General features: G+C 47.8%; 2 protein-coding genes across 2 annotated transcripts; both read right to left on the minus strand.

Annotated features, from left to right (window-relative positions):
• Positions 1–1,011: 1,011 nt before the first annotated feature.
• LOC119268663 (probable mitochondrial-processing peptidase subunit beta, mitochondrial) lies at positions 1,012–5,613 on the minus strand. The gene is made up of 9 exons (XM_037550347.1): positions 4,970–5,613; positions 4,570–4,734; positions 4,344–4,481; positions 4,102–4,253; positions 3,891–3,999; positions 3,213–3,311; positions 2,249–2,314; positions 2,052–2,159; positions 1,012–1,403 (listed from the first exon to the last, which is right to left on the minus strand). Exons 1-9 carry the CDS (start codon positions 5,516–5,518, stop codon positions 1,278–1,280), a joined length of 1,512 nt encoding a protein of 503 aa, XP_037406244.1. The 5' UTR covers positions 5,519–5,613; the 3' UTR covers positions 1,012–1,277.
• A 4,393-nt stretch (positions 5,614–10,006) lies between these two features.
• Positions 10,007–11,413, minus strand: LOC119271652. Its single transcript, XM_037553394.1, has 2 exons — positions 10,671–11,413; positions 10,007–10,537 (listed from the first exon to the last, which is right to left on the minus strand). The coding sequence occupies exons 1-2, from the start codon at positions 11,259–11,261 to the stop codon at positions 10,511–10,513; spliced, it is 618 nt and encodes a 205-aa protein (XP_037409291.1). The 5' UTR covers positions 11,262–11,413; the 3' UTR covers positions 10,007–10,510.
• Between the last annotated feature and the right edge of the window lie 1,506 nt (positions 11,414–12,919).

A 12,919-nucleotide genomic window follows, 5' to 3' on the forward strand; every position in this document is an offset into this window, starting at 1 on the left:
AAGTCTATGCTTTCTCTTTCCTCGAAAGATGATTTCGGAGTTCACATATAAAATGATCTTTTAGTTCTGGACATAATTTTCAAAGAGCGAATACTTGTTTGTTTCTTTACAGGGTTTGTCAGTTTATAGAGATCATGTATCAATTTTACATAAGCCCATAATAGTTTTTTTAACACCTTTTTGTATGTGTTACACATGTCATTCGCAGGGGCTATCAGGGTAAAACATGGAGAAGAAAAGGTGATAAACCTTTGCAAAAAAGTGGTGCCTATTTTGTGCAGTAGCCCTCTCTTTTAGTCCCACTTAGCGTTTTCGCTTTTGTCCACTAGCCTATTCTCAGGCCCGTGAAACAACCTGTTTAGTAGGCTTGTTTAGAAAAAAACATGTTCAGTACTCATAGCAGGCCAAGTAAAGACAGGGGGTGTGGTAGTGGGCGCGTGAGTTCCTTTTCTTGGGCTGGAGATGCACGCAACAACAGAAAAACAAACAAACAAACGATCAATAGGACATGACAGAGGTTATTTGTTTGATGATGTGTTATGATGTCATACTTAGATGTGATATAGTTATGTCACATTTAGATGAGTTCTAGATAGACCTTAAAAATAAAATCAAGAGATAACCCATTATACATATACTTTTATTGTCATCTCTAAACTACATGCAAGCTTAAAATAAAACTGTCTTATCAACTAATGTACTTGCCATTATGGAAATCTGGCCACTAGGAAACATAACCGCCCCCCGCAATAGAGTTATCCTGTTTTTCCTCTGGTTTTGCAACAGGGTATATGCTCTATGAGAATCTCTCACTAGCGAAACATTTGTACACAGCAAGCATACATCGAAAAGAATGCAATGCTCTTCAATTTTGACCTTGTTTTTACTAATTACCAGAGGGTCAAAGGAATTCGGTTGCACGTTTTTAGGATGCTACTCTGCAAAGCCTTATAAGATGAAAAAAAAAAGGTAATATTCTCTTCCGACAGTCTTCTCTACTACTGTACTTTATGTTGCCAACATATTATTTCGAGGTGCTGCATAACTGCATCAGCGAGGCGTGAAGATGATTCAACTTCCAAATAGCACGGAGGCATTAAACTTGTTACTACCACCAGAGAGAATGAGATTATCAAAAAATAAAATGGCATACAGGACAAAAGAACGTACTCCTATCTATAGGAAATAATGAGACCAATAATGAGACCGCTTGAGGCTAGCTATCAATTCTTCGGTCGAACTATGAGTTACAACAACAATATCCCAGAGCAGCAGCTTCAGTTATTCTGTGCGAACAGCGAAAATATTCTTGAAGTAAATTTGTCGTCAGAAACAGTCTGTGAGCGAAACCAACTGAGCTCTGGCAAATTAGAGATCGGCCCAACTGCAGCAAGGGCAACATCCTGCAAAACGTCAAACAAGTCACTCGACTGCATAAAACTTCAGAATGGCTCAACTACTCAATCATATTGGACAGTATTACTGTGATATGGAGTTTTAGGCTACATTTGGTATTGCGGTGGATTTTATGGTAGTCCCGTTTGCGCAGCAAGCTTTTGCCAATTTTAACTTTTGATGAATTGATGAACAACCAATCTTTCTTGCATCCGTGGCTAATTTTCCATAGCATATATTATACTACTCCCTCCGTCACAAAATTCTTGTCTTAGATTTGTCTAGATACGGATGTATCTAATACTAAAACGTGACTTGATACATCTGTATTTAGACAAGTACTCCCTCCGTCCGAAAATACTTGTCATCAAAATGGATAAAAAAGGATGTATCTAGAACTAAAATACATCTAGATACATCCCCTTTTATTCATTTTGATGACAAGTATTTCCGGACGGAGGGAGTATAAGACAAGAATTTTGGGACGGAGGGAGTATTACCTCCGTCCCAAAATTTGTCTTAGATTTGTCTAGATACGAATGTATCTAGTCACATTTTAGTGTTAGATAATTCCATATCTAGACAGACAAGAATTTTGGGACGGAGGGAGTATAAGTTAAGCACATCAATCACAAACTGAGAATTAGAAGATCTACCTTGTCAATTATAAACTCCTTGGCTGTTTTCATTACTGTATCACAGTCAACAGCATCAATCCGAGCAAAAAGCTCCAAGAATGGCATTACTCGTCCATAAGTAAGCATCTGCGTGAGATGGTTGAGGGAAAGTTGTTAATCAGGACAGCAGTAGCGGTCGCTACTGACAACGCCATGATAAAATAAATAAAACATACCTGGCGACCATTATTTTCAGAAACTGCAGTTGATCCATCAAAGTGAAGCAAAATAGAGGACTTCAACTGAAAAGGATAAAAATGTTAGTTCTTGTTACCTGCTTCTTTTTGTGATGAAAACAGGTTTATTTGATGCATACAAAACAAATTGCTTGCAAGTGAAGCCAAGAAATATTGAGGCTTTCTTGCAAGTGACAACTATAGGATTGATGTATCCAAAAATCTTTTTTTGAGAATGTTGTAACACCTACTCCCTCCGTTTCTAAATATTTGTCTTTCTGGAGATTTCAACAAGTGACTACATACGAAGCAAAATGAGTAAATCTACACTCTAAAATATGTCTATATACATCCGCATATGGTAGTCCATTTGAAATCTCTAAAAAGACAAATATTTAGGAATGGAGGGAGTACAAGTTTGCATGACATGCATCATAATTAATTACTCTACTCGTCATACAGTGTAACACAATATCATGTAAATAGACCCATTATCACAAGCTGCTAGTGTCATTTCACGAAAACGGGAGAGGTTTTGCTGTTGATGAACTTGTTACTAGTTTACCTATTGCTGAAGCTATAAAAGATTAATCATCGGTCACATTTTTAACAATATTACATGCAGCCACCTTGTCACTGTTGTTGTTAAGTAGGGCACCATGGACTTAGCAGTAATAGTAGTAGCATAGTTGAATGGATAAAAAGATAACTGAAAGACAGACAAAAATAGAACCGAGACATCTCTACAATCACCTGCAGCCCACAAAGAAGCATGGTCCTATTAAACAAACTGGAACACTTCAAGTGCAAGTTCAAATCTACCAAATTCAAGGATTTTCTCTAATATTGTTAATAATGTAGGAGCAACTGTGTGATTTTGTCTTCTATAAATATCCACATGGAAAACCAGACAATAAAAGAAAAACGTGTAAATCTAGTGAATACTCTTGGAGACCATAGCTACCTGATTACGAGCACGAGCAACCTCTGTCTCTGACACTCTGAATGCAAGTCTTCTAAATTCTTCCATTATTAACCGTGACAGGTCATGTAGTGCGTCAGGCTGCAATCATATTACAAAAATTATAAGATGATGTTTTACAGATAAACCATTTGGTCTGATACATAGCATAACTGATAACTCATCTCCATCGCTGGGAAATTGCATTATCACATTAAACTTGGAAGAAACTTTATCTGGCACACACACAAGTGATGAAGTGATTGCTACAATATTTCAAACTCGTAGCCAACGCAGATGATACAAGGGTAAAGAACAGTTTGACTAACAAGAAAGAACTGGAAGTTTACTAATTATAATCCTAAGTGGTAACAATGTTTCTCACTAATCACTTCTTACACATTCCCTAAGTGGAGAGTAATACATAAATAAAATGCTTAGTTATACAAATATATTGCCCCAAATATTACCTCGAAACTTCAGATTTAAACTAATCAGTATTCGGTTTGCACTATAATAACGGATAATATAGCAGTAAGCTTAACAATAAAGATAACTATTACTCATAATAGTTGACAAAGAGATACTGGGAAAAATTACATCAGATCAGACTTTATCTAAGTTGATTCAACATTCAAGCAACAAGCAACTGAAAATACAAGATTGAGAAATAAACTTTACCGGAGCACTAGTATAGATGCCAAATAATCCTGTATCGCGATAGTTAGTGTTGAATGCCATCAAGTTCTCAGCTAGCTCACCATTGCTGATGCCACGAGCTAAAGCAGACCTTGCAGTTTCAATATATAACAACAGCTTTAGCAAGAAATTCAGTAAGAAGAAACTAGGAGGGCAAATTATTGGTCAATCAATCAGTGAAAATCCTTCTCACCCTGAGCAGTTCCCTACGCCGATGCTCCTATTCCAAGATCCCAATATGCTTTGGGTCACCATAAGAGGAATAGAGCTAGGGTTAGTCCAGGATGAACCCTTGAAAGCAATTGCAATATGCGCTAGAGGCATCTCGGCATTCTCCACACGAACCTAATGATACATTAAAAAGTTCAAAAGATAATCAATTCACATAGTCTAATAATTTACTACAATAACATTTTGATAAAACTAAAAGCAGACCTCTGAGCCAGTAAAAATAGCCGGATTTGCCTCAACAAGCTGATCTGCAGTAGTTGGATCAGTAGAGAATCCTGTAAACAATTTTCTGACTTGATCAACAACCTCATCGTGATCGACAGCTCCAGAAGCAGATACAACCTAAGCCAACCGACAAAATAGAAAGTTTTACCACTCAAGTTACACATAAGAAATGGCTAAATTATTCCAAATAGGTACATAACCATACCATTCTAGGACAGGTATAATGCGTTGAAATGTACTGCTGCAAATCTTTCTTCGAGATAGATTTAATGTTCTCCGTAGGACCTAATATCGTGTCCCCCAGCGGATGGTCTCGGAATGCTGCGGTATGCAGGTGATCAAATATCACCTCCTCCATCATTCCTTGCACCTGTCCACCCATAAACATATGCAGCCATGCATCAAACATCATGTAGGCATCAACCATACATAACAATCAATACTCTCTGGCCAATGGTCAGATGACCAAATTACCAATGCCAGAGAACATCAAGTAAGAGTAAGTATCAGGAAAGCTTACACCCATTGACTAGTAAATTTAGGAATCTAATTCTAGCTGTATAGGGAAAAGGAGGGGTAACTCAGCAAAAGGGGCGACAGCTCACCTCCTCCATCTCGCGGAGGATGACGCCGCGCTCGCGCTGGATGCCCTGCTGCGGAAAGCGCGGGTGCTGAAGGATGTCGCTGAGAACATCGAGCGCGGCTGGCACGTCACGGCCCTGCACGTCGGCAAAGAAGGTGGTCTGCTCGCGGGAGGTGTAGGCGTTGAGGCGCGCGCCCATGTCCTCGATCTCCACCTCGAGCGCGTTCGCGGTGGGGCGGCGCTCTGTGCCCTTGAAGGCCATGTGCTCGAGGAAGTGCGCCGTGCCGTTCGTGCCGGGCAGCTCGAAGCGGCTGCCGGCGTCGACCCAGACGCCGACGGAGGCCATGCGGGTGGCGGCCGGGTAGGACTGGGTGACGACGCGGAGGCCGGTGGGGAGCGTGGAGACGCGCGCGGCGGGGAGGCGGAGAAAAGGGGAGTGGTCGGCGGCGCGGGGCACCGGCGACGCGTGGCGGAGGAAGCGGTTGGGCGAGGGGGCGGCGGTGGAGTGGAGGAGACGGTAGAGGTGGGGTAGGAGCCTGCGCTTCGAGCGGACGGCGACGGCGGCGGCCATGTGTTGGATGGAGTTCCCCTACCGTCGCGCCGCCGCAAAGGAGGAGAGGGGAAGAAGGGTCTGGGCTTTTCGCTCCCGTTTATTCTTGCGTCGGGGGAAAGGCTCGGCAGAGAAATATCAAAAGCTTATGTTCCACGTAAATCAGGTCCGTGGACACACGGGAGGGCTTTTTTTTATGTCGAAAAATTGAAACGGACTGTGGTTCGGGGTCGGGTTCGTATCCGGCCCAGATTTGGTTGCACACTTGCTTACTACTAACCCTCAAAAAAAAAACTTGCTTACTACTGTACTACGTTGGGTTTTTTTTTCTCCAGGAAGAAAAACGTTGACATTTTACGAGGATAAAATCGATCTCCACTAGTTTTGGATGGTCAAGAGGAGAGCGGTATTTCCAACACATCAGAGTTTAAGTCCTGTATCGATGTACTAAAGTCTGGGTCTTTAGCACCACATATTTGTGCACGGGCAGTCGTAGTCACACCTGCGGCAAGGCCTGAAGAGGACGATCAAGGATAAAAATAAGATCACTAGAGAAGCAGTCAAGTCAATGATTAGAGAATAGAAGACCATAAGCCGAGGCCCCGGCAGATCCTTGCCAGGGTGGCTCGCGAAGCCCCTGGCGAGATCCTTGCCGGGATGAATTGCTAAGCCCCCGGTAAGGTCCTTGCCGGGGCAGAGTACAAGGCCCGGCGAGATTCGCGCCTGGCCAGGTTCCGCCACCACCCCAACGCAGCGACTGGCCTGCCAGCCTGGCAAGCACCTGCGTGGTGGCATGCATATCTTCGTGAAGAGCCTGCCACCGTTCCAGCGCAGCGGCTAGCCAGCCAGCCTAGCATTGCACGTCTCGTCAGCCCGGATGCGTGTCAAGACGGGAAAAGGCGGCGATGGTTGGGACGGGATCTGTTTCCTTCCCCGCTAAAGCTAGGGGGCACGTAAGTAGTGCATTTAATGTGTTTGTCCTAAGGCGCCGGTGATAAACATAGACACTATAGCTACTTTACACCTCCTGTGTGCCACTGTGGCAACCCCTTGAACATATAAAAGGAGGCTCAAGGCGTACTGGAGGAGGATTCGGACTTTTGAACCTCTCGGTCCAGCTTGCATGCATAGCAGTTAGCCGAAGCTCAAGAACACAGAATATACACTCAAGCAGGGCTACTGTTTTACGTTGCTGAGCGACCCGAACCTGGGTAAAAACCCATCGTGTTGATCGTTAGACCTGCTCTTTGCACACCCCTCTTCCCTGCCAAACCGTAGATGGGATCCACGTGATCCCGTAGGTGTCTTTTCCCCGACATCCTTGGCGCGCCAGGTAAGGGGGTCAGGTGGTGCAAACCTGGTCTAGCAATTAGCGCGTCGTTTCCTTGATCACCATGGCTCCCAAGAAGAAGGCGATCACGGCGATCGGTTCGTCTGGAGCCGAACCGCCCGTGCCAGCACGGACGGGCAACGAAGTAGTCACGGATGGTGGCGGAGGTGTGGACCACGAGCATCCACGACACTCTGGCAACCGAAGCCAGGCGAGCGGCATGGTTCGTGCACAAGACGACGAGCCGTGCGCCACGGGGTCCAAGGGCGGAGCCGTGCTGCCTACGGGCGGCGCGACGACTGTTGGGGAACGTAGTAATTTCAAAAAAAATTCTACACACATGCAAGATCATGATGATGCATAGCAACGAGAGAGGGGAGTGTTGTCCACGTACCCTCATAGACCGAAAGCGGAAGCGTTAGCACAACGCGGTTGATGTAGTCGTACGTCTTCACGATCCGACCGATCAAGTACCGAACGCACGGCACCTCCGAGTTCAGCACATGTTCAGCCCGATGACGTCCCTCGAACTCCGATCCAGCCGAGTGTTGAGGGAGAGTTTCATCAGCACGACGACGTGGTGACGATGTTGATGTTCTACCGACACAAGGCTTCGCCTAAGCACCGCTATAGTATTATCGAGGTGGACTATGATGAAGGGGGGCACCGCACACAGCTAAGAGACGATCAACTTGATCAACTTGTGTCTCTAGAAGTGCCCCCCTGCCCCTGTATATAAAGGAGCAAGGGGGAGAGGTGCGGCCAGCCTTGGGGCGCGCCAGGAGGAGTCCTACTCCCACCGGGAGTAGGACTCCCCCCCTTTTGCTAGTTGGAATAGGACTTGGGAGGGGGGAGGAGTGGAGGAGAAGGAAGGGGGCGCCGCCCCCCTCTCATTGTCTTATTCGGATGTCACGCCCTCGATGCGGCTATATCTCCCACGTGTCGAAGCATGACTTAGAGGCATAACCGCATTGAAAGCAATGTCGCAAGTGAGGTAATCTTCACACAACCCATGTAATACATAAGGGAAAGAGATACATAGTTGGCTTACAATCGCCACTTCACACAATTACATGAATAAGGCATTACAACATCCAAATACAATCAAGGTCCGACTATGGAACCAAAATAAAAGAAGACTACCCCAAATGCTACACAGATCCCCGATCGTCCCGACTGGGCTCCACTACTGATCAACTGGAAACGGAACAACACAAAGGACGAGATCTTCATCGAGCTCCTCCTTGAGCTTGGTTGCGTCATCTGCACGATTCAACGGCACCTGCAAGCTGGTTTTGAAAGTATATGTGAGTCACGGGGACTCAGCAATCTCACACCCTCGCGATCAAGACTATTTAAGCTTATGGGTAAGGTAAAGGTATGAGGTGGAGCTGCAGCAAGCGACTAGCATATATGGTGGCTAACATAAGCAAGAGAGCGAGAAGAGAAGGCAAAGCACGATCGAGAAACTATGATCAAGAAGTGATCCTAGAACAACCTACGTCAAACATTACTCCAACACCGTGTTCACTTCCCGGACTCCGCCGGAAAGAGACCATCACGGTTACACACGCGGTTGATGCATTTTAATTAAGGTCAACTTCAGATTTTCTACAACCAAACATTAACAAATTCCCATCTGCTCATAACCGCGGGCACGGCTTTCGAAAGTTTAAATCCCTGCAGGGGTGTCCCAACTTAGCCCATCACAAGCTCTCACGGTCAACGAAGGATATTCCTTCTAGCGGGAAGACCCGATCAGGCTCGGATCCCAGTTACAAGACATTTCGACAATGGTAAAACAAGACCAGCAAAGCCACCCAGATGTGCCGACAAATCCCGATAGGAGCTGCACATATCTCATTCTCAGAGCACATCGGATAAGCAAGACGTCGAGTAAGACAGCCTAGAGTTGCCCCTGGTAGCCTCGGACATCGCTCAGTTGGACCAACACTTTGAGAAGCACTGACCCGGGGGGTGAAATAAAGATGACCCTCAGGAGCGCAACTCCCAAGGGAAAAGAAAAGGCTAGGTGGCGAATGGTAAAACCAATGTTGGGCATTGCTGGAGGAGTTTTATTCAAAACGAACTGTCAAGGGGTTCCCATTATAACCCAACCGCGTGAGGAACGCAAAATCCGGGAACATAACACCGATATGACGGAAACTAGGGCGGCAAGAGTGGAACAAAACACCAGGCATAAGGCCGAGCCTTCCACCCTTTACCAAGTATATAGATGCATTAATTAAATAAGAGATATTGTGGTATCCCAACAAAAACCCATGTTTCAAACATGGAACAAGCTCCAAACTTCATCTACAACTAACAACGCTATAAGAGGGGCTGAGCAAAGCGGTAACCTAGCCAAACAACGGTTTGCTAGGGCAAGGTGGGTTAGAAGCTTGGTTTAACAATATGGGAGGCATGATAAACAAGTGGTAGGTATCGTAGCATAGGCATAGCAAAAGAGCGAGCAACTAGCAAGCAAAGATAGAAGTTATTTCGAGGGTATGGTCATCTTGCCTGAAATCCCGCAAGGAAGAAGAACGAGTCGTGAAGAAGACAAATGAACGTAGTCGAACGGATCCTCACAAACGCGACGTTATCGGAACCAACCCGAAGAAGCAACACCAAAAAAAAGCACACAACATAGTAAACAACTATCACATGATCATGGCATGATGCACAACAAATATGATGCATGCCCGGTTTAATGATACATGGCATGGCATGGCAAAGTGCAACAAACAACACTACAGATTAAGTGGAGCTCAATATGCAACGGAGTTGCATATTGAAGAAAACACCACATGACTTATTTAGTTCGATCTCGTTTATGTACTCAACAATATTAAATGTTGTTAGCATGGCAAGAGGTGAAGCATAATAAAAACTATCTATCTAGGCAAGTTTAAATGAGGCCGGAACAACAAGTCCGGAAACTCCTCATGTGCATATATTAGGTTTGGTACTGATCTGCCCTAACACAATATTTGAGTTGTTAAACATGCAAGGCAAGTACACCATGTTAAATTAGGCATTTTTCTACCCCATTTACATATAAAGTTTATTTAAAACCGAGCTACGGTTATTAAGTTATGAATTAAATCATTTTAGCAAGTTATTTAAGCAAATTTAAAAAAACAGCATTTTTAAACATTTTAAACATAGATGAAAGTGGCAAATTATTAATCTACACGAAAATCTAAGCAAGTTTCATATATTAAGTTTTTACATGTGATGCTTAGTTTGTGAGTTAAAGTATGCATGAAGTCTAGGGGGTTCTTTGTAAAACTAGCAGTTCTCTGATAATTAGCAAAATCGTTCAGGAAAAAAAACAGGCACTCGGGCCGGAACTGAACAAGAAGCCCAACAAGGAAGGGAAAAAAAAGAGGGGCGCAGGGCAAACCACCATGGGCCAAGGCCCGCTGGATCTGGCCAAGAGGAGCTGGGTCTGGCGCGCGAGACAGGCCCAGGCGCGGTTCACCGAGCGGTCAACAGGCGCGGCGTGCGCTCGAACGGCTCGAGACAGAGGCGCCGTCCTCCTCTGCTCGACAGGAAGCAGGCGCGGCAGCGCTGAGGACTCCGGCGAGCGTGGGGCACAACGGGATGGCGCGAGGAGGCGCCTGGGTCCAGATCCTACTAGGGGAGGTGCGGATCGGGTCTCCGAGTAGGGAAACGTGCTACCAGTCCATGGCTGCAGCTGTTGCCTGAAGAAAAGACAGGGAAGAAAAATTCAGAGGGGAAAAACGCGGACGGGAAGAAGGGAGAGACGACAGGGAGATGGGAGAGAAAAGGAGCAGGGCACGGCCTCTCGATGCTTCGGGAGCTGTGGCTGCTCACCTGCGCGGTCGGAGGTGAGGCTGCTGGGGGTACGTGGATGAGGAGGCAGGAGACGGCGCGACGTGCGCTCGGGCATGAGTAGAGGCAATGGTGGGGGCGCGGTTCAGACGAAGCAAGAGGCAACAGAGATGGGGCTTGAGCTCGAGACGAACAGAGGGACGCCGGCCTTGGCGTGACGGCAGCGGTGCGAACGAACGGGACGGGGAGGAGGCCGTGGAGGTCGAGGAAGACTAGGGCGAGCAGTTGCTGGTTCGGTGTGCTCCGGCGAGCGGCCACTGGTCGCTGGCACGGTCGGAGACGAGTCTGCAGGGGGTGGAGGAGCTTGGGCAGGCGACGACGGCCTGGACCTTGGGACGACGGTTGCAGCTTGTCGTTCGACGCAGGGTGAAGCAGAGGAGGCAGGAGTCGCGTCGGACAAGGAGACGAGGTGGTAGGGCGGCGTGGTCTTGTAGGTGAGGAGGGACTCCGGCGACGTCGATTCCCGGGACGGCTCGGATCAGCGACCGAGGTGAGCTCCAAAACCATGGCGGGGACGATGGGCATCGGGGAGAAGGGGCTTGTGGGCGCGCTGGATGCCTGCGGGGCTTCCATGCTTGATGAGTCGGATCGATGGGAGGAGGTGGTTGGCCAGAAGCTGAAAACGAGGGAAGTGGTCGGAGGCTTCGGGGGCGGAGAGGTGGATCTGGGAGGATCCCGATGGAGATGGTGATGGAGATGGTGAGTGGGTGGCGGCGGCGCGATGGGAAAAGATGGATGGGACAACTCTTAGGACTAGGGTTTGAACGCATATATACATCGCGTGGATTAGATTAGGGGCTACCTCGTCCCTCCGATCCGATCGTAATCGGGCGGGCGAGAATAAATAGCTTAGGGGAACCCAACAAAGAATTGAAGATGTTTTGTAGATGTTTGGGGATGATCCGGATCCAACGGTGATGACTGCCCGATTCGGGTTCGGGTGAGTCTCGGACACGCGCGAGGGGTCGATGCACTGAGCAAAGAGGGGTTTCGGACCGTGCGATCGCAACGGATGGCTCCGGACGCGAAGAGGGGTAGGTGGATGGACTAGGTGGGCTGTGGCGAGGCTGAGAGGAGAGAAGAGAGAGAGGGGGGGCCCGGCAGCAGTTTCCGGAGATCGAGAACGTCCGACGTTAGACCGCCTATAATGCCGCTATAGTTTAACGGTTGGGCTATCAAACGAACTCCGAATGCGATGAAACTTGGCAGACGGCCTATCTACACTATAATAAGACCGCACGCCAACTCTCAACCCATCCCGAGAACATTTTCCGGCCACTTATAAAATACTATTTCGAACATGCCGCGAGCGCGTGCAAGTGTGACTGGAGTCAGAACGGGCAACGAAAAGAACGGGGATACCGGGACGGATGAAAGTTTTGAAAACATGATGATGCAATGCACATCATGACATGATGAAATGCAACACGCAGGCAAAAGACATGGCAACAACGGCGAATAACTGGGAGACACCTGGCGCATCGGACTCGGGGCGTTACATCGAACTAGGGGGAGGGGCGCGCGGTAGAGATATTAGCATACGGTAACCCGAAAGTTGTTCAGAGTCCCGGATGAGATCCCGGACATCACTAGGAGTTCTGGAATGGTCCGGAGGTGAAGATTTATATATAGGAAGTCAAGTTTCGGCCATCGGGAAAGTTTCGGGGTAATCGGTATTGTACCGGGACCACCGGAAGGGTCCCGGGGGTCCACCGGGTGGGGCCACCTATCCCGGAAGGGCCCCATGGGCTGAAGTGGGAGGGGAACCAGCCCCTAGTGGGCTGGTGCGCCCCCCTTGGGCCTCCCCTGCGCCTAGGGTTGGAAACCCTAGGGGTGGGGGGCGCCACCCTTGCCTTGGGGGGCAAGGCACACCCTTGGCCGCCGCCCCCCTAGGAGATTGGATCTCCTAGGGCCGGCGCCCCCCTAGGCACCCTATATATAGTGGGGGGAGGGCAGCCGCACCCAAGCCCCTGGCCTCTCCCTCTCCCTCCCGTGACACTCCTCCGTCTCCCTGCGCTTGGCAAAGCCCTGCTGAGATCACCGTTGCTTCCACCACCACACTGTCATGCTGCTGGATCTTCATCAACCTCTCCTTCCCCCTTGCTGGATCAAGTTGGAGGAGACGTCTTCCCAACCATACGTGTGTTGAACGCGGAGGTGCCGTCCGTTCAGCACTTGGTCATCGGTGATTTGGATCACGTCGAGTACGACTCCATCAACCCCGTTCTCTT

Source organism: Triticum dicoccoides, chromosome 3A, assembly GCF_002162155.2.
Source record: "Triticum dicoccoides isolate Atlit2015 ecotype Zavitan chromosome 3A, WEW_v2.0, whole genome shotgun sequence".
Lineage (NCBI taxonomy): Eukaryota > Viridiplantae > Streptophyta > Magnoliopsida > Poales > Poaceae > Triticum > Triticum dicoccoides.